Here is a 22984-nt window from a genome sequence, read left to right as displayed (position 1 = left end):
GAATCATAAATTAACAAACATCAGGTTGACTAAGTTTTTTTTGTTGGTTTTTTTTTTTTCCTCTTTGTGTCTCTCATTTTCGCCTGCACAATGTGCTTAGATTGGTTCTCTCCTCTGTTTCGGACTACTTTGCAGCAATGTTCACTAATGATGTGAGGGAAGCAAGACAGGAAGAAATCAAGATGGAAGGCGTGGAGCCAAATGCATTGTGGGCTCTGGTTCAATATGCATATACAGGTAATTAGAATGAAAATGGGAACGTCATCTAATGAATCGTCCTCCTGTGAGCATTATATTCCATTACTAGATTCCAGATGCTCCTTACAAATTATTATTCACATTGTTTAATTCCTTATAAATAATGGCAATGATGATTTCATTTTATTTACCTGAGGAAAGCTGGTAGGATATAAGTTTCTCTGATAATACTGTATTCAGTTAGATAACAAAATACGTGAATATTTTAAATGTATCATGACTGACAAAAAAAAAAAAAGGACTTACTAGGATTCCCTTTCCTTACATCATTATAGGTACTAATTTTGAAAAACTGGTTATCTGTTGCTGAGGGTGATGTTTGCAAAGCCTTATAATCTGTAAATAATCCTGTTGCCTCTGAGTTTTAGGGAATTACAAATTATTGGAGCAAACTAATTGATCTTTTTAATGTTACTAGGTCGCCTTGAATTAAAAGAAGATAACATTGAGTGCCTGTTGTCTACAGCTTGCCTTCTTCAGCTCTCTCAGGTTGTAGAAGCGTGCTGTAAATTCCTAATGAAGCAGCTTCACCCGTCCAATTGCCTTGGAATCCGATCTTTTGCTGATGCGCAGGGTTGCACTGACTTGCACAAGGTGGCTCACAATTACACGATGGTATGTTGTTACTTTAAGTATCATCAGCTGTATTTAGTAAGGAAAATACAGAATGTTGTCCTGAATAAAATAGCAGTGGTTTTCCCCCAGAAAGCTTTGAAAATTTTCCAAGCAAGAATGCACATACGGTCCCATGATGAGAAATGACAAAATAACTATGAAGTTGCTGGTTTAGAGTTGGAAGGAAATAGGCAAGCATTAGTGGTTCCCTGTAACAATAACGGGATTGTGTTGTACACATTTAATAAAATAGAAAAGCTTGTTCTTCTTTCTTTCAGTCAAAAAACTACAACTTAATAGTGGGCAAGATGTGCATCTTGTGCAAAATGCCACGTTACTAAATGAAACTACAGAATTAATTTGTTTTGTAATGAGCTAGAGTAATGAAGTTCTAAGTTGGGGTATGAATGTGGGCATTCATCAACATAGATTCTGCATTATCCTTAATTTCTTGTTTGATGCCATCCTGGCATTCCATTACTAATTTAATCTTAGAGTAGGCAATATGTGGCAAAATAAAAATTTGCCAGTGATACTTACAGAGTTATTTTATGGAAAGACTGACCTGCCAGCTTAATTAAAGTTCATCTTCATAATAGTAATCCTTTAATGTAAAATGTTCTTCTCCTTCTCACAAGTATATTTTAGTAATGTTATCAGCAGAAGAAGGAGAATTATCTCTGAGACAAGTCAGTTCATCTGTTCGCTGCAGTTTTGTGAGGCATTTTTCTTTCTTCTTGATAAAATTTCACCTATGTAAGCTCTTGGGACCTGAATGAGGGCATGTAGATATTGTGTAATAGATGTGGGAATGAAGATAGTACTTAATTTGCTTGTGCGGCATGGCCGTTAAGCTATTGGTTTAGATCCAAGAGGTGTAACTTCCGTCTTCTAATTAGTATTAGAAATCCAGGGCTTTTCCTCTAGGTGCCTTAGTTTTTGCTGGTTTTAAAGTGTCTTTTATTATTATTATTTCTTCTTGGCTTAAAGTAACTTAGTTTAATGTGTATTTAAAATAGACCTTTTTTTTTATATATATGATACAATGTTCTTCCTCGATGAGTGGATCTCTGATGTATTTAAAATCATGAACACACCAAAACAGGCCAAAAATAGTGTGCAGACTGTAATTTACATTTCTTTTCTTGATCTTCCTTATTGCTTAAACAAAAGCAAGGAGACAACAATTAGGTAGACAGTCATATGAAACAGTAAAGATGAATGTGGCTGATGCCTTTGAAGAAGAGTGAGACAGTGATACAAAAAGTGTTCAAAAAGAGACCCTCCCTTCTCTGACCTACCTGTTCTTTTTCAGAATAAGAATATGTTTTGGTCTGTGCTGTTGTCATGCCCCTTCTAAGTGGACTGCCAAGATCAGAATGGTAATAAATGTTAGATTAATGCATCTTTAAAGATGAACATTAGGGATTATAGTTTTACTGTTTTGACTGGCATTTCATGACTTGTGGCAGAAAGGGGCTATGAACTTTCTAAAAGCCATACATACAGCACTTACCTTTCTTTTGTTCAGACCTCTGGAAAACAGTTATATGCCTTTTGGCCATTGTTTACTTCAGTGGCAAAATTGTTGCTTTTAAGGCTTCAATTTGGATGAAATTTAAATTAGGTGGATTTTAAAAAGCCATTTTCAAAACTAATTGGTTGTGCTAGATGGATTCTTCCCAGGGCCTCTTTTTATGTTGCTCAGCTCCAACAGAGACATGAAATTGAATTTTAGTAATAATGAGTAATAGAGGAGCAGCCTCTTTAGTTTGAAATTAATGTTGCTATGGAAACTGCATAGAAATGTATAGTTCAATTGAATCTTCAATTAAAATAAATCCCCAAGTAATTTAATTTGTTTAAAAGCTGTTCAAAAAAAGAAAATGTTCAACAGTAGTAACTACTAGCCACTTGATGCTCTTTCCATTAAGAAGTATTAGAGCATAAGGGTTAAGCGCACCTGTAGTACCTGGAAATTCTGTTTCTCAAAAACAATGCAATGGGCAGCATAGAACAATGGGGGGTTTTACTGAGTATAGTATATACTTCTGCCTTTTCCATGTAATTTTGGTTCTTTTAAAGCACTTGAAGTAGAAGGTAATGAATAATAAAAAATACTTAAGTGTTAATTTATATATGTTATTTTCTATGAGTTTTTCTTTGACAGAAAAACCCAGATTGCCATATAACTGTTACTCAGCAATTAACTGCTCAGTTTTAAAGGTTTTTGTGATATATGCTATGATTTGATAAGCATCTTACCTGCTTCATTAAAATAGTATTTACACGAAGACGAGAAATTCAGCTGAAATGAGCATTTGGTTAAACTGAAGAACCAATGAGTGAGTTACCCCAGTAGGGCTGCCTCTGTTAATAGACCTGCTCTGTCTGAATAGTGTTCACTAGTGTCACTGGAAAGCATTAGCATGATTTTATGGCATTATTTTAGTCACATAATACAGTGTGATTAAAAAAGTAAATAAGAAGGATTTGAATGCTGCACTTCAATTACATACTTAAATATGTAGATGTATGTTATGCTAAAAGGACTTGTGTTGCATTACTTTATTGCTTAGTGTTGACACTTGATAAGTTGCTTTTTGAGAAGAGTAATTTTTAACATTGTCATCAAAACAGGTCAATTTTTGACATTGCAAATTAAAGCTTGAAAAATCCTCAGGATGCATTAAGTGAAACATGAAATAAACTGAAGTGATCACTAGCAGATTTAGTGCTGTATAGAAAGCAACTCTGATTTTTATGCATCGGGGGTTTAAAATATAGTTGACAGAATCATGGGATGTGTCTGGGTAAAGATATCTTTTGTACAAAGGTTATCCTGTTTTGCTGTACTTCATATATAGCATCGGGATCATACAACTATAAATGTAGGAGTTATATTAGATGGGCCGGTAGTGTATCTGTTCACTTTAATTTTTAAAGCCTTTTTGCACAAAATGCCTTCTGGGCATTTTTCTTGCTGTCTTCAGAAAGTCAAAAGAAACACCCCTTTTGCCATCTTCATTGTTTGAAACAATTGGTAGTGTACCTTGAATGAAAACCAATAGCTCCTTTTCCACAAAAAAAGTAAACCAGAGGGAGGTTAATACTTTCAGATGAGGAAAAGCTAGCTTCTGTTATTTCTAGAACATGAAATACCTGTGGTTAGTAGTGAGGCATTCTTAGGTAAGTGTTAGTAGCTTCTGCAGTAGCCAGGTTTTAACTTCCTTCATTACAAGCAAAAAAAGGAAAGCATTCTAAACATTACATGTGATAGTGCCTCAGTCAGTCCCCACGTAGAAAGCTTTATGATCATTGTTGCTCAGCCTTCCATGCTTAGAACAGAGTGAAAAGCCATTCTGATTTTAATCAGAAGTCTTCAGAAGTATGTGAGTAGTGATTACATGATTCAGATAATTTTGGAGTTTGCATGATTTCTGAGCATGGCCAGTGGCTGTTTATAAGAAGAAAATTTTAGAGAGGATGGAGTAACAGATTCAGGCCAAGCTAGGAGTTGCGGAAGAATGTATGTGAGACACTTAGGCTTGCTTTCTTCTGTAAGGCAGAAGCTGGGTAACAAAAACTCATTGCAGTATGGAGGTTATGATTTGGGAGGAGGAATCAAAGTGGTATAACTTGTCATTTTTCTTGCAACAGCTAGGATAGTTTGTTCTTTTGGTAGGGGGGAGCATGAAGAGGGGAGAAATTTCAGTATTTTTTGCCTACAAAGGGCCAGACCCAAAGATAGTGTTAGTGCCTAGAACAAGGATTTTACGTTCTTGCACCTGACATTACAGTCCAAAGTACCCTGCTCAGTAATCATCTGACTTGGAAAATACTCATTCACGTTCTTTCACCTGTGAAAACATAAGGTATTTCTGTTTTTCAAGTTCCCTAAGTTCTGGTTAGCATAGTAGATCCATACTGCCTTGGCAAGACTAAAGAGGTTTCTGCATGCTGCTCAGCCTGATTTTGGAATCCAGAAACTATGCAGAGAGGAGTCAAGCTACAGTAGTTGTGCTCTAAACAAACCCTGGGTACACCAGTAGCATTAGGTTAGTTTATTGCTTAATGCAGCAGTGAAACCTGGCTAAAAGTAAAGTAGCTGCTATCTGACATCTACCTGATTATTAATAGTTTACCAGAAGGTCAGATAGCTCAGTTCTTAGTGAATTCAGACCTCAGTTTACCAGCTGACTGGAGCAGCTGGTAGACAAAATTACATTCCCTATTTGTTCTCATTCACATCCTGTGAGTCAAGCACCTCTTGCTTTTTGGCTGCCCAGGTTCAGAGTTTAAACAGAACCCTGCGGTTAGAGCTGCCTATTGGCCTGCCGTAGTGTCACATCCTTCAGCACCAGAACACCTGCAGGCTCTCTGAGGTTCTAATCCTTCTGACACAGTGTAGAGGGAGACTAATCATCTCGCTGGATCCCACTGTGGTCATTAAGTACCACTGAGAAATAAGCATCATGAGGTCTTTTATGTGCTTCTAATGTTTTGGGTTCTTTTATTCTGCTCTGTATCAAGTTCAAGGCAGACCTGTGGTTAAGAATACCAGTATTGACTCTGCAGGTGCTGAAGGGTGTGTTTAAGGTTATAATGAGCAATGCATAGCATTGAGCACAGGGATTGTGTGTCCCTGGTTTAGCTAATATATAAACATCAGGCTAGTAATTTGATCAAATTTCCAAGGTCTTTGAGGAGCTAACTTTTGGGGTGGGAAACTCCTTTTTGTACTTTCAAGACCAGAAAGCAAGGGACTGAAACTGCAGACAGTTTGTTCTCTGAAATATCCTGTTCTTCCACAGAGAGTTCCCATAAGAAGAAGGAAAGAAAAGGCTAAATGAGGAGGTTAAGAATGCTAGGAGATACACTGGCTCCTCCTTTTTGTCTTCAGAATCTCTGTCTGTAGAGGAAGAGGAATTGTCAGATTCTGATTATAAAAACCCCCAGACATAGGCCAAAGAGTGGCTGTATTCCCAGTGGAATGCTTTGATACTGTGCTCAAAAGGAGTCTCTGCTTTAAAAATAGAATGGGAGCAAGAGGAAGCTGAACTTGTTCCCATCAGAAAGCAATTGTCTGCAAGCAACAAGAAGGAAGATCAGGCTTTTTACACACAACAGCTGTTGAAGTGATGAAATCCAGTTGGAAAAAAGCTTTCCAAAGAGGATCCATGACTGACTTATGCAAGATCAGCTTGTTGTTTCCTTCAGAAACAAAGGAAGCTTTCCATGCAGGTGCTTTCCCCTTCCTCTTCCTGTGATCCGGATAGACAATATGGGAAGTTTAAGGTAGTAAGCGTTGGCTTTTCTCTTCATCAGTGCTCGCTGCCGGTTTATTCAGCAAAACTAAAAGCACAGCTCCAGCGTGCATACTCTGTAGGACAGAGAATCAACAAAAATACAACAGTGGAAAAAATGAACTCAGTGGAATCTGAATTTCTGTGAACTGCATGTTTAAACTCTGGAAATAATTTGATCATTTTTCAGCTTCAATTTTACTCTCAAGCATTTGGTATCAGAGTATAAAAAATAAAGTGCATGTATAGTGGTACTGAATATTGGTACAGTCCTTTCACAGTTTCTAGTTCCTGTATTTGTTCATTTTCTTAACTTTTGTTTTGTAATAGAATTAAATTAATTAAAGAGGAAAAGACAGTTTTATCTCCCTTCTAGTCGACTACCATTTTCTCTTGGAAACACCACTTTTGTGTAGCCAATTGGATCTCTCTAGGAGGAAAGCTTTTCAGCTATTAAATGTAAAATTTTCCTTTCCAACTTCTGCCCAGGAATACAGTTAATGTGTGCAGATGACACTTTCAATTATTTTCCTAATCTCAACTCCAGAGTTACCTGTGGAGTGGAGTTACTTTGATCTTTCCTGTTAGACATCTTGTTGCCATCTACGTATGTGTGGCTTTCATGTAAAGTGGACTGGTTTACTCCTAATTAGTTTTTTCCTCTTTGCTTAGCATTCATTAATTAGTTAATATTTTTTGAGTACTGAGGTATAGCTTTGAAATTATTAGACTAAGCAATAAAAAGGAAGAAGTATTACCTTTTTTGCTTTGTTGTCATGATGTCTTTTGCATATGCAATTCCAAACTGTACTGTATGTTTTTGTTGCCATTTTATATGCTAAACTTGTAGCTGTTTTGCAGTGCAGGTCCTGCTTCTGCTCCCAAGTTTCTCCCTGTTTTTTTTTATCTAAAAATCCTATTTTTTTCCCAACATGTATGTGCTTCTCATCCAGAGTTTTTTCATTAGTGTGCAATTCTTGCTTTTTAAATCATTAAACAAGATACTAAGTAAGGCTAATTGTTATGTTAGACCCTGTCTGTGGATCTCATGCAGTTTATCCTCCAGGTATTTTGGAGATACATGTGATGGCAGAGCAAAACCAGCATCCCACTGATTAGCTATCTAGCAATCAACAGTGCATTTAGTAGATTGATTGTAATACTGTTTTATTGTCATGAAGCTACTTTGTCTGGTGTATGAGGTTAATTGGGTTTTGAGCTACCAAAATATAAGTACATGGTTGTGATTCATAGACTGCTTTTCTTTCCTTTGCTGCCTTGTAAAGGTGTGTGGGGTAAGAGGATAGACATGATCTCGCCCTTTTCTGTTACATTCAGGTTTCCCACTGTAAGTTCATAGAGCTGATTGTGTTTCTGCGTACTTCTGTTATTTCTGCCTAAGGTTGTGAGAATCCTTACAGTATATTCTGCAGGTCCTAGTATTATGAAGAAATAAGATATCAGTGTTGGAAATGTTACATATTGTGACTTTCCTATTTTGAAGTAAGGATTTATTGCTGGAAATGACAGGATGAAAGTTAGAAAATTGAATCCTATCAAAGTAAATATTGTTAATAAAACAGGGTATGTATGATACTGTGGATTCTTTGTATGTTTTACTCCCCAGTCAATCAGCTGTACAAAACCTATAAAATAGTAAAATAAAATAATCCATTTAAAATCAGCAATAAAATTGTTATTTCCTCTGAAAACTTAAATGTCATAGTTTAATGTAGCAATAATGAAAACAGTTAGGCGTGCCCAGTAGTTGCAGCATGTTGTGCTCTTTGCTTTACAAAGCATCTTACGTTGCATTGTACCTTGTCAACAGGAACAAACTGTGCCTTTTATTTCTTTAAACTATACTTCAGAAAGTGTTTCTTCAGTTGCCATGCCAAGATAGTAACCCGCACAACCCATTGTTCATTTCTGTCCATTTACTGTCCCCTCAGTTATTTCAGCACATCTGTCTGTGGGACTGAATGATAGAATTGGGGAAATGATCAGAGTCAAAATAAGTCAGTACATTTTTATGTTATTTTTTTTTTTTCCCTCCAGGTCAGTTCTCCAGTAGTATTATGCTGGTGTAACTGAGAGATGGTGTGAAGGGAGGGAGAAGAGGGGAATATATAGTAGGAGTTCCATAAAACATCTTCAAAGTATGATGTCACCTCTATTAAAAATGCTTTTCTTTTTCAGGAAAACTTCATGGAAGTAATTAGAAACCAAGAATTTCTATTATTGCCAGCCACTGAAATTGCAAAGCTTTTAGCAAGTGATGACATGAATATTCCTAATGAAGAGACTATACTGAATGCACTACTTACATGGGTTCGACACGATTTGGAGCAGAGAAGGAAAGATCTCAGTAAACTCCTGGCTTACATTAGACTGCCTCTGCTTGCTCCCCAAGTAAATTGTTCATTTCTTCTGTAGTTTATACCATAGTTACAGTGGGCATAGCTTATACTGCATCAATATATTGATAGTGACAAATCACAAAAGCTTCAGGATTCTTAATGGTTTGGATTCTTAGAGCAGCATATAAGGACTTACCATGTCGTATAGGCATGATAGTTTGTGTCTTTTTGTGAACGGCAGCGTATTCTGATCCTAACCTGAGATGAATCAGGACACAAGAAGGGGTGGAGCTGCTACGAAAAAATCACTTCTGTTGCCTAGAAAAATGCTTATTAAGGATATGTTTGTCACTAGAAGGTGTGCCCTTTTTAAATTTCTTTTTTATGGAACTTGTGCAGTTTATTTGGATCATTAAATTTCCTTCATATAATTATAGCTATCCTTGAGATTTAGGAAGTATGGTTTGAATAAATTATTTGAAGTGATTTTTCTTCTATCAACATTTGATTAACCATCTTTGGGTACTTTTTGTTCTTCCTTATCAATATTATTTCTCCTTCTTGGACATTTATGCACAATGTTGAGGAAGACTCAAGCTATTTGTTTAAATAGTTGTGAATTACAGTTTTCCTAGTCCTGTAGAAGACTACTCTTGTTAGTGTCATGTGTAACATCGTATTCATTATTTGATAGCATGCACGTAAACTAAGTTTGATTTTTTTTTCTTGTGCTAGCCTTCTTTGCTGAACCTTCATTAGTAATATTTAATACTTACTATACAATCAAAGGATTTTGCTTTACATTTTTCAGTTTTAGTGATAATTATCTCCATTAAATGAAGAAAATGGGATTTTTATGGAACCTGAATAAGTAGAATTTGTTAACACAACAAAAACTGAGTTTGATTCAGTCGTAGTGATAAATCACATACACAGCATTCTGTGTATTGCCTCTAATCTTGTATCCTCTTGCTGGATAGTGAGATTCACTAGCAAACATTTCAGTATTAATATTTCCATATTGAATATTATATTTGCAATGGCAGGATTTTCTCAGTTACGGCCTTGAATTTATTTGCTTTTTCTAGAAACATAATACAGTGTAAGCCAGTTGACCTGGAGGAAACTATTCCTTTGTTGAGAATCAGATTAATTGGTAACTAAGTAACCACTGCTGTATGCCTCTTACTTAATTGACTGTAATCTTTAGAAACTGAAAGTTCAGTATTTATCCCAGAAATCTGTACTGAAATCAAATTATGTCCACTTACTAACTGATTAGGAAAACAGCAAAATGAAACAAAAAAGCAATATCGTATTTCACATAATATTTTAATTTTTCAAGTCTTCGCCAAATACATATTTCAATACAATATTTTTCTGTTACCTTTTTATTTATTACTTTAACAAAGTGTTCCCGTGTTAAAATCACCACGTTAACTATTAGTGCATTAAGTCAGTATGAAGTACCCAAAACAGTCTTAATGTTTTCAGAATCGTGTTTTGCTTCATGATCACATGACATTAGACAATCTGACAACAAACATAACATAATGAAAAGGTTTCCAATTTTATGGTTGAAGGGTTAAAGCTATTTGAAAGAAATGAAATTAGAAAATTGAACAACTTGCTGAAATCAATAACATTGCAGCCAAGACACAAAGGATATTAGGTTCATATACTTTCAAAAAAACTTTGGGAAATACTTTGAAAATGTAGCATTGGAAGCAAAAAATCATGATGAATTGTCAGATTCTTTAGTTTTTATGCGTGTCTTTGTTCATAATGTGTTTCATCTCTTTGGTTAATGCAAAGTGTCCTAAATATCTCTAAAGTCTCTTTTTGCTTTTACAAAGGCTAAAGATGAGTATTTGTCAGCGTCTTAAGCTGTAAGGTGGCAAGTATTCAATCTCTGATAAATTAATGAAGATGATGATTAATCAATTTCTGAGTTAGAAGATGGTTCAGCTTCCTTTTAGATAGAAATTCTTAGTACTTGAGTATCTGCACTACCTTTCTCTTCATCAGGTTTCCAATGACTATAATTTCATGGTAATACATCATTTGTAACTGCTTGGTTATAAATGCATTTAGTACAAAGAGCTATGTAAATAATAAAATTTGGAAAAAATTGGCTTTCATTTAAGTAATTCTATTCCAAGTTGAATAAAAATTTACCTAAAATTGTAATACTGTAGGTTGAGATCCAAGAGGCTTCAGATTTTTTAGATTTCATTTATTTTTAACTGAGATGAAATTGCTTTTAGAGGTTGACACTCTGCTATAAGAACTTTATAGGTTGGGGGGTAGAAACTGGAGAAAATGTATGTTGCATCTTGTTGCAAAATTCATATACACATGACGTGTTTCTTTATTAAATGTTGCTTGTCTATCAGAAAAATACATTGGAAGTCTGAATGGGTCATGTTGTGTACAAGCCTTAATTTTCATGCATGCAACTATAACAATATCTGATTTGGGACAGTAGTAATTAATGGTTTTTCTTTTTTTTTTTTTTTTTTTCCTTTAAACCATGTGTAGTTTGATAGTGTTGCATGCTGGCAGTTAAAAGACTGCTTCTATTTTATTATTTTATAATCTCAAAGTATCCCTATGAGGTGATACAAGTGGTAAGTGGTGCTTTGGGTCAAGAGAAGAAACAATGGGAAGTACTGAAAGTAAAGGAGAATTAAGCTCCCTCTGCTAATTTACAAGAGAACACTTTAATTTGCTATTTTAAATAGAATCAGAACATTGGCTAATAGAGAAATACTGCAAAAGTCAGGCTCAGTTTTCTGAAAAGTTGCTGGTGAAGGGCTTTGACAGTTTGATTACTTTTTTTATTATTTTATTCTCTGTGTATGTTTATTATGTTTTCTGTCATAGTTTTCTGTTGATTTGCCTGGTACAGAGATGTGTTCAGGCTTAGCAGACTGTATTACCTGTATCTCTTCTGGAACCATGGATATCATATTTGCCACTCTGCAGTCCTAAGGCAGCTTTAAGCCAGGGATATGTACACCATACTATGCACAACTGTTTCATGATGCGTCCTTTTAGTACTCCTGATCACTAATTTCACAGCAATTTTGTACGTGTTACTGATGGCTGTCAACAGCTCAACAATGACATCGCATTCTGGTTTGTGGACTTATATTTCTAATATTCACAAAGTGTTTGGATTTTGTGGTGGCAGTTCAGAGGCATTTGCCTTTTTCTTATTGTTGTGACAACTGTCCAAGTCCCAGTGGGGCACTTCACTTGCTTTTTTTTCTGTTACTCAGGCCATGTCTTGCCATTCAGAAAAATGTCAGTTGTCTAGACTTCTGATTATTACAGTTGAGACACTCAACCTATGAATATATTTTTCCTGCATCTGACAAACACAGAGTACAAAAGACTCCAAAATCTTTAATAACTGTTATTAGTAGTCTTAGTGGAATTTTATTTGTCAGATTTAAAATTTGACACTTGTCAAATTTGCTTGTATCCTTGATATTAAAAATTTTAACAAAGGCTTGCATTAAACTGATACACAGTGATCTGGGTCAGTGTCAGAGCAAGGGATACAATATATATTCAAACATTCAGCCTGTGCCTGACTAGAGCCCTGGACCAAGTGGATTCAGGAATAAAAGCATGAGGTTAAACTGATTTACATACCCAGAACCTGACTCCATTTCTGTGAACATACCTGTACTGACACTGGAACAGGAGGAGATTTTGTTTTCTTCCTTTGGACCGTTAAGCTTAAATTATTCTTTGGACCATTAAGCTTAAATCATCCATTAAGATTAGATGGCCTGCCTTTTTTTTTACTTAATAGCTTAGCTTAAAATGTGAATATTTTGTTTATTACAAATTTATCTTTATGCTAGTCTTTTTTATATGATCATTTTCAAAACATATATTTTAAATCAGGCGGTGAAAGTCTTTGGATTAAATATTTTCTTGTAATTTGTTTTTATTTTTCATGTTGTTTATAGCAATACAGCTTGTTTAATTTTCTTTCTTTTTCAGTTTCTGGCAGATATGGAAAATAATGCACTCTTTAGAGATGACATTGAATGTCAAAAACTCATTATGGAAGCAATGAAGTACCATCTGTTGCCAGAGAGACGACCTATGTTGCAAAGTCCTCGCACCAAACCTAGAAAATCGACAGTGGGTGTGTTGTTTGCAGTTGGAGGAATGGATGCCACAAAAGGTATTGGCTTATATGATAATTAGTTGAGTTGGTTTTGTTCATTTTAAAAGAAATGTTTGATAGATGTTTTTATAACACGTTAATTCTAACATTCAAAGATTCTGCAGTATAGAACCTGAAATGTCTTAAATGTACACTGTTCATTAGGTTAAAAAAAATCTACGTAGCTTTGATAATACTGTAAACATTCTGGAAGCTAGAGTTGTGACTGATTTGAAATTATCAAGGGAATGCCTGATTTCTGAGTAGTGAAATGCTGAATTGAGTGAAAACTAATCTTTATTTACTTGAATGGGAAGTAATTTGCAAAAGGAAGAAAATAACAGAAAGGGCACAAAGGTGACCTACAGATGCATTAGAAATGAAAAAAAATATGCTCTTTGTCTAAATGTAAATGGTTCTGTCACAGTTACTTAGGTTTTCTTTTTATGGATACTCCCATACTGTTTAATAGTAGAAGAAATCTGGCAAGGTACAAAAGTTACGGCAGAGAAAGTGTTTTCTTTCACTTACTGTTTTAACATTAGCCCTTCAGTACTTCATGTCATAGCTTCAGATTTTTTTTTTATATTACAAAATATTGATTTCAGTATATAACCGCATTTCACAAGAGTTGTTTTATATTCCTAACTTTTAATTTTTAAAGGCTTGATTCTGCAGAGCAGTTGGAAATCCTGCTTTTTGTCTTGAAAAGTACTGAGAAAGGCCTCCTTTATAATGGTGCAGTTAATCTGTGAGGAAATCAAAGAAGACTATTTGTAGACATAGAATTAAGAACATGCTGCAGGATGTCATGTTGTTTTGTGGGATCAGCGTATTGCTGAAATGAATAATTCAGACCTCTGTGGTGTTGTTTTATTTAAAAAAAAAAACAACTTGTGTTGTCATTCAGGAGCTACAAGCATTGAAAAATATGAGCTTCGTACCAACATGTGGACTCCTGTTGCAAACATGAATGGACGAAGATTACAGTTTGGAGTTGCAGTCTTAGATGACAAATTGTACGTCGTTGGTGGCAGAGATGGACTGAAAACATTGAATACTGTGGAGTGCTACAACCCTAGAACAAAAACTTGGAGTGTAATGCCACCTATGTCCACTCATCGTCATGGTCTTGGTATGTAGAGTTCTGTAAAGGCTGAATGCGTATTTTTAAAGATTATCTGGTTTAGAATTGGTCAAAAAACATTCAGAAATTTGGTTAAGGGGGGATGGAAAATTTGTTTTAATGCCAACTGCTTATTGAATGTCCTCTCAGATAATTCCTTCCTCCCTCTCCTTCCAGCATTGGCTATCAAAAGGAAGTTTCTTTTGATTTGTTTTTAAATATTATGTGGTGCATACTGGACTGTCACTAGGAAAATGTGATCTTTTTTTCCCCTTATCCAGAAGCAATTGTTTTTCGTTGGTTTTTTTTTAGGAGTGGCTGTATTGGAAGGTCCCATGTATGCTGTAGGAGGACATGATGGCTGGAGCTACCTGAATACAGTAGAAAGATGGGATCCACAGGCTCGTCAGTGGAACTTTGTAGCTAGTATGTCAACTCCAAGGAGCACTGTTGGTGTAGCAATATTAAATGGAAAGTACGTGAAGGCAACTTTCATTTTTCTATCTCATTATTTTAATGTAATCGCAGGACTATTCTAAATTACTGTTACTACTAAATCACTAATTTCTCTGGACAGATACCTGTTGATAGCATTAAGAACCATGTTTCTTCATTCACAGAAAAGATAGTGTATTATTGGTCAAGTAAGCTTCCTCACAGCATCACAGTGCCCCTCAGTATCACTTATGAGACACCATCTCTATGGGCTAATAAGTAGTTACCATCTCCTTAACAGAGAAGGGAGCACACAATTGTTAGCTTTCACTGAGACTCCAGTGATTTCCTCTTACTGTGATAGTTTGAATAATCAACTTCCAAAATTACTGTAAAGTCATGGAAGAGTACTCATGTTATATTGCATTAGCTCAGAACAGTAAGTTCTGGCAGAATTAATCTAATCCAGAGTGGTATCTGAAATGTTTATAGCTGTTTTTCAGTGAAAATATGCCCAATTCCTAATACAAAGCATATTCAGACAACTAGGTCACTTAATGCTGCAGTCACAGAAAATGGCTGGAAATGACCTCAAGGAGTTCCCTGATCTGTTCTGCTACCCTAAAGCTGAATCAATTATATCTAAAATACTCAGAGTGATCTTGTTCTTAACCTCCAGTGGTAAAGTTTCTGTAACTTCCCTAAGCAATCTGCTTAACTATTAATGCATCACTGAAGTTCGCATGTCAAGTCTCAAATACCTTTTTGTGATTTATATTATTATTGTTTGTACTATCTAAAGTGAATACGGAAAACACATATTTTCTTAACTATTTACAACAGCCTTTTGTATTTAAAGACACATCCCCTCAGTATTCACTCATCAGGACTGAATAACTCCAGCTCCTTCAGTCTTTATTTGTAGACTTTGATTCCTAGGCTTTGAGTGATTTTCATGGTTTTCCTTTAGACTAAGTATAATTGTTCTATAGCATCCAAAATTACAAAAATAAAGATCAGTTGGAATCACAGAATTGTAGAATAACTTGGATTGGAAGGATCCTCTAATTTAAACCTTAAAGTTGAATGTAGTTTCAGAGCTAACTGAGGTAGCTCAGATTGTATCTGAATTTTAAATACCTAAGGATGATATCTAACAATACCAACAACCTCTCTGGGCAACCTTTTCCAATGTTTGAACTCCATTGTACTGAGCATTTTTCTAATATCCAATTGATATCTCCCTTGTTTGAACTTGTCTCTTTCCTTCCTTCACTGCACACCCCTGAGAATGATCTGTCTTCTATATAACCTCCTATTAGGTGGTTGAAGACAGCAGTAAGATGCCTCCTTAGCTGTCCTGAGAATTCTTAAGACTACACAAGGGCAGGTCTCAGCCTCTCCTCATGTCATGTGTTCTAGCTCCCTCATCATCTTACTGACCATCAGCTGGACTTGCTTCAGTATGGCAAGATCTTTCTTGTACTGAGAGCCCAAAGCTGGACACAGTATCCAGAAGCAGTGTTACATGTAATCTATAAGGCTTATCAGCTGCCTTTACATCAAGGATATACTGCTGACTTGTCTGCCAGGACTCCCAAGTCTAGTTTTGCTAAGCTGCCTCTCCTGTCAGCTCCCAGCCTGTACTATTGCATGGGAATATGCCATCCCAGGTACAGGACTTTGCATTCACCTTTGAACTTCATGAGACTACAATCAGCCCATTTTTCCAGCCTGTCTAGGAGTCTCTGAATAGTAACCAAGCCCTCCAGCATATTAGCAACTCCCCTTAATTTGGTTTTATCAGTAAACTTGTGAAGGCTGATTTCCGTTACATCTTTCAGATAATTAATGAAGATGTTGAACAGTATCAGCCTGGGAGGAACACTGCGAGTAGCCAGCTGCCAGCTGGAATTCATACTGCTGCAGTACTTTAAGCCCAATAGTCTTTCCAGTTTTCCACCAGCCTTGTAGTGGGCTTATCCAAACCATATTTTACCAGGGTGGCTACAGGAGTACCACAGGAGACAAAGCTAACCTGATTTTCTTAGTAGTAGTGTGATTGTGGCAGAATACTTAACACTTTTGACCATGAATTTTCGTTTCCTGCTTATGATGTATCTGCTTTGAGCTGTTTGAGTATCATGAGGTAGCAAAAAGCTTTTCACACAAAAAGCTTTGCACACTTTTTGTTTTTTCTTGAAAGGTTAGTCTCCTGCTAAATTAGTACAGTTGAAATGCACCTTACAAAGGGTCCTCTGAAATCTGGAACAAGTCCAGGAATGAGTGGAAATGGTCACTGGGTACAGGAAGGAGAGAACTTGAACAACCAGCAAGCAGAGTGCCTTGCTGCCTTGGAACTGCAGTCTCAGATGCTCGAGTTAGGTCTGAAGCTTCCTGTATATTCAGCAGAGGATCCCGGGTGTGGTGAAAAGCACCAGAATTAGAGCCACACTGTCCCTATTATTATACAACATTCCCTAGACCCTTAGTGTAGGCAGCAGCACTAGATGCCTATAGCTAAAAAACTTAAAAGCACATGCAGCATTTCAGCTGAGAGAGCAGTAACTTTTGCACTTCGTAGTAATATCTGTCTGTAACTTGACAAATTTTGGATTATTTGCTCAAAACCTTCATATAGAGAAATTAATATATCTTTCTTCATGTCCAAAATGTAAAATCACTGCATAAGTGATCACAACTCTGTTATATTTTGGGGGGAGGTAAGGTGGGGGGCTTCATTTAGATGCTGCATAAAGCATTTATTTTTAGTCATCAACTTAGTGGAACTGGAACAGGATTTTTCAATAACCTTCAGTACATTCCTTACCTTAAACAAGTTGTGTTATTAAATGTGGGAACTTTCATGGAAATGCTTTTTTTTTTTTTTAAAGGGTATTGAAATTATTCCTGAGAACTACTAGGTCAACCATATTTACAAGATGTTTGTATTTGTTTGTTGGTCAGTATATTTAAAAAAATAAAAAATGGTGTTTCCCAAACTGAGGACAGCTTGAATAGTGTTTCACACTATCATCATATACAGTATCTGATGTTTATTTGATTGTTTAGCTATACTGTAACGTGCCTTAGGCTATGAAAGGATGTCATTAATTATATTTAAGGTGATCTTTCAAACTGGACTTGACTTCTGATGTGTTGCCTCTTTTTTAGAATGGCTTCTGAGTTCCTACGTTTCCAAGTAACAGTTCTGGGCATTTCTGCTTCTAAGCATAGACTGCTCATAAACTGTGCATAAACTTTTTATCAAGTTTTATTATTTGATTAGTTTCGAGGATTCATCAGTGCTGGAGTGCTCTTAAAACCAATCTTTTCCTTCTAGCCTTTCCAAAATGTTGAAATCCTTTTGTTAATACCAAATGCTAGAAACATTTTTGCCAAAACTGAGAAAACTAGGCCACCTAGTGGGTGTGAGGGACTGAATGCAGCACTGTCAGTCGTAAACTAAAGCCCGGGTCCAGAAAAATACTTGCATGCCTAAGATGAGGCAGGCCAGGGTTGCTGCATGCACAGATCCAGTGCTGAATTTGTCCCTCTGGCCCTGCTAGAAATGGGCCTTTGTCAAGCCACAGAGGTAATTTTGAAAATGTTAGCTGTGTGCATGGGTTGGAACATAAATGCTGTGTTATAGATAGCAATTTTCTGTAAATGATTGTTACTGTGCATTGATAGTGATAATAGGAAAAGACTGGAGCAAAATCTAACCTGATTTTTGACACATTCTATTGGAAGTTGAAAGTCTGTCTCCTCCTAAACTTTCCTTTTTAACAAACTTGAAAGTCCTTCATTCATCATTGGAAACTTTGTGGTGTTCAGATATTTCTTTTTTTTTTACTTTACAGGCTTTATGCAGTTGGTGGTCGAGATGGAAGTTCTTGTCTTAAGTCAGTAGAATGTTTTGATCCTCATACGAACAAATGGACCCTCTGTGCTCAGATGTCAAAAAGAAGAGGTGGTGTAGGTGTAACCACCTGGAATGGGTTCTTGTATGCAATAGGTGGTCACGATGCCCCAGCATCAAACTTAACATCCAGGCTGTCAGATTGTGTAGAAAGGTAATATCCTGATGAAGGCATATCCTGCTAGTAATTCTAATAGTGGTAGTCTATGGAGTGATTTATGGAAAGGGAACTGTAAGTAGAAACCCAGTAAAATGGCTGTGTTATTTTTAGCATGAGCAGAGGAAACTTAAGTATAAAAACATACTGTGTAGTCATAACATGATTCAAAATGTTGCAGAGACAAATTATTTAAAGCAAATTCTCCCCAGTGTACTTCATCTAGAATTTTTTTTCTAACAGTCTCACTGAATGAATTATGATTGGTTACTGAGAACAACTTGGAATTGAATGCTTCTAAAAATGGAGCAGAACTTCTTTCACATGATAAGTCTGTATCATTTTATATTATAACCCTTAAAGGAGTTAGCGGTCAGGGCCTGTGGATCCTCAGATACCCTGTTCGTTCTTATATCCCCTAATGACACTGGGAAACTGGCATGTCAGTCAGTCATTCCAAAGTTGGTATGTTTTTATGTAAATCTATGAATGAATGACTGTATTACAAACTGCAGAAGCACATGTGATCCATAAAATAATTAAAAGTTACAGTAAATACTTCATAATGCACTGCATTAAATATTTGCTGGCATTTCAAGTATTTCTGAAATACACTTCAATTCTCTTCCCCACCCCGCCTCCCAGTTGTAAAACTTCTCTTTCCTGTTACCTCCCAACACTTAGTGGTTCTTCATAACCCATCTTCTTTTACTAAACTTCTTTATGCTGGGAGATGTGATTCACCCTCTACCAAAAAAAAAAAAAAAAAAGGGAGATGATGACCACCAAACAAAAAAACCCACCCATGACAAAACAGCGCTGTAGTTTTCAAACTTTGTGTCCTAATACGCCCCCAAATACATAGTGTGGCCCATACCACTTAACATATGGAAGTTGCACTGAAAGACCCCAGAAAGGTTTGCAGAAAGGAAGCTATCTTAGCAAATGATGAATAGAAGCCCAAGAGAAAGCAATAGGTCTGTGTACCTTTCTGCATCAGTATTCTCTGAAACAAAGTTACAGAACACATGAATTCAGTAAATAGGAATAATTTTGTAATGCATTTTGTCCTTGCTCTTCAAGTGAGATGAAATTGAGGACCATCAATTTCATGGAAATAGTTCCATTAAAAAAATTACCAGTTTTGTAAAACCACACTAAGCTTCTGAGTATTTGTTTACTACTGTATTTCACAATAAAATTAGCTTTTCCCAGATAAACACATGGTTCATGAATTATAAAATAAATTGAAAAGTAAATTCTATATTTAGCTTGCTAATCACCTTCTTTCACTACATTATACTTCTATTTGCAGCATCTGCTTCAGGCAGTATTTTCATGTTAGGATTATGACTGCATGCATTTGTTGTACTTTGACTAGAGAAATGCAGATAAAATCATTAGATCTCATATCTATGCTTTTCACATACACAAATTAAGACTAGTACCTTCCAAACTTGCTTTTAAGTGTGATCTTAGAATGGTCTCTTAGTCAAATATTTTCTTTGTATGCAGTTCTTTAGAGCCCTTCAGAGCTCTGCGATTACCTCAGTTCTGCTATAAGCATCTGTGATCCTAACACTGTCTCTTTCAGTCAGGTTAAAATATGTTCTGTGACATAAGAATAACACAGACTCTCCTGCGTAGTTCTTAGTTTAACTTGTAAAGATCTAAATGTGATCTAGGATCTCATTTAGACTTTCTCATTAAACCATCTGTCTTCTACTGTGATGCTTCTGATGATACAGAGCTATGATTAAAGTAGTGCTGTAAATTGTCTTAAGGGTTTTGCATTTCCCCCAGAATTTTCTCAAAATGTTTTTGGTTGTTGTTGTTTTTTTTTAATGGTAATCTTTCATTACAAGTAACTCTTGAGTACCACGCTCAATTTTAACAGCCTATGCTTTGACATGTAGTAGTTCTACTACAGTGTAGCAGCAGAACTGTTTCTGGACTGGTATGTTTAGACATACAGTAAGAAAAGTAGTAAGAGCAGCTGTATATATGTGTGTTATTACTGTATGGAAAGTGGCACAAAGTAGATGTGTAGCTAGTACTTGATTGTGTTACCAGATGACTTAAAAAAAAAAAAGCAAAACAAAAAAAACCAAAAAAAAAAACATTTTCAAAGAGTATTTTGAGGGAAAAGTCCTTTGAAATTAACACCCAATTCTGTGCTGTCCTAATAATACCCGTTTCCTACTACCTTGAAAGCATCAATTCAAGAATGTTTTTTCTGCTGAATTTTGGCAACAATTTTACAACATAACACAAATATCTTTTAGGTATGATCCAAAAACAGATATGTGGACTGCTGTGGCTTCTATGAGTATTAGCAGAGATGCAGTGGGAGTGTGTCTTCTTGGTGACAAATTGTATGCTGTTGGAGGATATGATGGTCAAACGTACCTTAATACAGTGGAGTCTTATGATCCCCAGACAAATGAATGGACGCAGGTATAGCTTCTGGAAAAAACATACGCTACTATTTATCTTGTTATTTGAAGTTTGCCTCTTTTTACAAAGAGAATTCAAATACTTCTTCTCTAAGAAGCACTTTCTTACTAGTCTGTTGTAAGCTGGGGGTTTTTTTCTACCATTTTGAGATGATTTCTCTTGAGTATGCAGTTGTTAACTTACAATAAACTGCCCTTCTTTCTTTGGCAAGAGCATAGCTATTTTCTTTGAAAATTTCAACCACTGTTAATAAAATGTATTGACAAGTTTCCCAAACTATAATAAAGGGTTCTGTTTACATGACTTCCTATTCTGAAGATAAATGTAGATTAGTTTTAGCTCCAATGTGTCTCTCAGCATGTTCAGCAATTTTCTCAAGGTTTTTATCATCTTTTCATAAATAACCCCTTCCTGATGTGAATACTATGAGCAGTGTGTATGAGCAACTTTGAGGAAGGCTTGTTGCATTTCACAGAATCACAGAATGATCAGGGTTGGAAGGGACCTCTGGAGATCACCTAGGCCACCCCCCTGCTAAAGTAGGTTCACCTACAGAAGGTTGCATAGTGTCATGTCCATGTGAGTTTTGAATGTCGTCAGAGGAGACTCCACAACCTCTCTGGGCAGTCTGTTCCAATGCTTTGTCACCCTCAGAGCAAAGAAGTTGTTCCTCACATTCAGATGAAACTTCTGTGTTGCAGTTTGTGCCTGTTGCCCCTTGTCCTGTCACTGGGCATGGTTGAAGAGAGCCTGGCCCCAGCCTCTTGTCACTCACCCTTAAGATATCTGTATCATTGATAAGATCCCCTCCTCAGTCTTCTCTTCTCCAGGCTAAACAAGCCCAGCCCTCTCAGCCTTTCCTCGTCAGGGAGATGCTCCAGTCCCCTCATCATCTTCATAGCCCTCTGCTGGACCCTCTCCAGCAGTTCCCTGTCTCTCTTGAACAGGGGAGCCCAGAACTGGACACAGCACTCCTCTTCACGCAGCTCAAAAAAAAAAGTGTCTTCAATTCATGATCAGAAACCATTACTGTCAATTCAAAGCTTGGTTGCTTTTACTTTTTTATAGCTCCAAGAATGTGTGCCTCTGTGGGAAGAGCGCACACACAGGCGTCCTGGGCAGGCTCTCCTTTGGTATGTACTGCCATCTGAGGTACCTAAATACAGAAGGCTGGCAGATACAGCACAGAACTTACGGCAGACCAAGGCCCTTCTGGAGTCCACTTGCAGGCCAGGATGGATGTCCAAGGTCATCTAGAATAACATGAGACACCAGTATTTAGGCAGCTGAATTCTGACCTCCTGAATATGTTATCAGTAATAGCCCTAAATTGCTAATTCAAAAAAAGAGAATTGAACTGCTGGCTATCAAAATCTTTGGAACACAGAGAACTGAGCTGTTCATTTCCCATCACTTTATAGTGCTGCAAGATGTTAAAATATAAGTCATCTAGGAGGCTCATCAGAGCTTGGGGCCTTCAGTGGTGATACTGGTAATGATTACCCAGGGCATTTTTTGTCCTGCCAAAGAAAAAAAAAAAGTGTACCAGAGGAGAGAAATAGTGCTCTCACTGCTGCATCTAAATGAATCTTCCATGATGTCTAGGTGGTGAACATCTGTATGTACCTTTCTGTCCTTAGCCTTGACCCTCTATATCTCACTGAACCCTGTGATTCCAGTATATTAGGACAGTTTTGAACCCTCTGTAGAGGGACTTGGAAGTGTCTGTGTACCTTCCTTCTCTCTCATTATGTCAACAGTTTGCCACCACTTCATCCACACACAACTCAAAAGAGGGTAGTGGAATTTTCTTAACTGAAGTTTGTCAGAGTCACAGACAGCTGAGGGTAAGTTTTGTGTTCCTGTTTAAAAAAAAAAAAAAAGAAAGAAAAAAAAAGGGGAGTTGGCATAAACACAATTCACAATTTCGTGTCTTCAGAATAATCTCTGTAGCATTGTGTGCTATTCCCTGCCCCCCCCAATCCTATAAAGTTTAAAAGGGGAAGCTAACATGAGTGTTAGGAACTACCTTCCTCTTTTCAAGTCCAACAGGATCTCAGCAGAAAAGGGTCTTGCCAGAAGTAACTTCTGTTTACAAAGAAAGAATAGAGACTGGGAAATTGATTTCAAGAACTTGTGACGGGATTTTGTCAAATATT

General features: G+C 36.5%; 1 protein-coding gene across 6 annotated transcripts in view; it reads left to right on the top strand.

Moving 5' to 3' along the window:
• KLHL5 (kelch like family member 5) overlaps nt 1-22984 on the top strand; it is a 63262-nt gene that overhangs the window by 38239 nt on the left and 2039 nt on the right. For 5 of the 6 annotated variants that reach the window (XM_055797222.1, XM_055797223.1, XM_055797224.1 and 2 more), the window contains 8 exons: nt 101-237; nt 677-873; nt 8379-8591; nt 12560-12746; nt 13639-13863; nt 14167-14329; nt 18153-18365; nt 20654-20825. In XM_055797222.1, coding sequence (XP_055653197.1) covers nt 101-237; nt 677-873; nt 8379-8591; nt 12560-12746; nt 13639-13863; nt 14167-14329; nt 18153-18365; nt 20654-20825 — 1507 coding nt within the window. The remainder of the gene's footprint in view (nt 1-100; nt 238-676; nt 874-8378; nt 8592-12559; nt 12747-13638; nt 13864-14166; nt 14330-18152; nt 18366-20653; nt 20826-22984) is intronic. The other variant, XM_055797221.1, reaches the window with a different exon arrangement.

Source organism: Falco peregrinus, chromosome 2 (assembly GCF_023634155.1).
Source record: "Falco peregrinus isolate bFalPer1 chromosome 2, bFalPer1.pri, whole genome shotgun sequence".
NCBI classification, from domain to species: Eukaryota; Metazoa; Chordata; class Aves; order Falconiformes; family Falconidae; genus Falco; species Falco peregrinus.
This window is presented reverse-complemented; position numbering and strand designations above follow the sequence as displayed.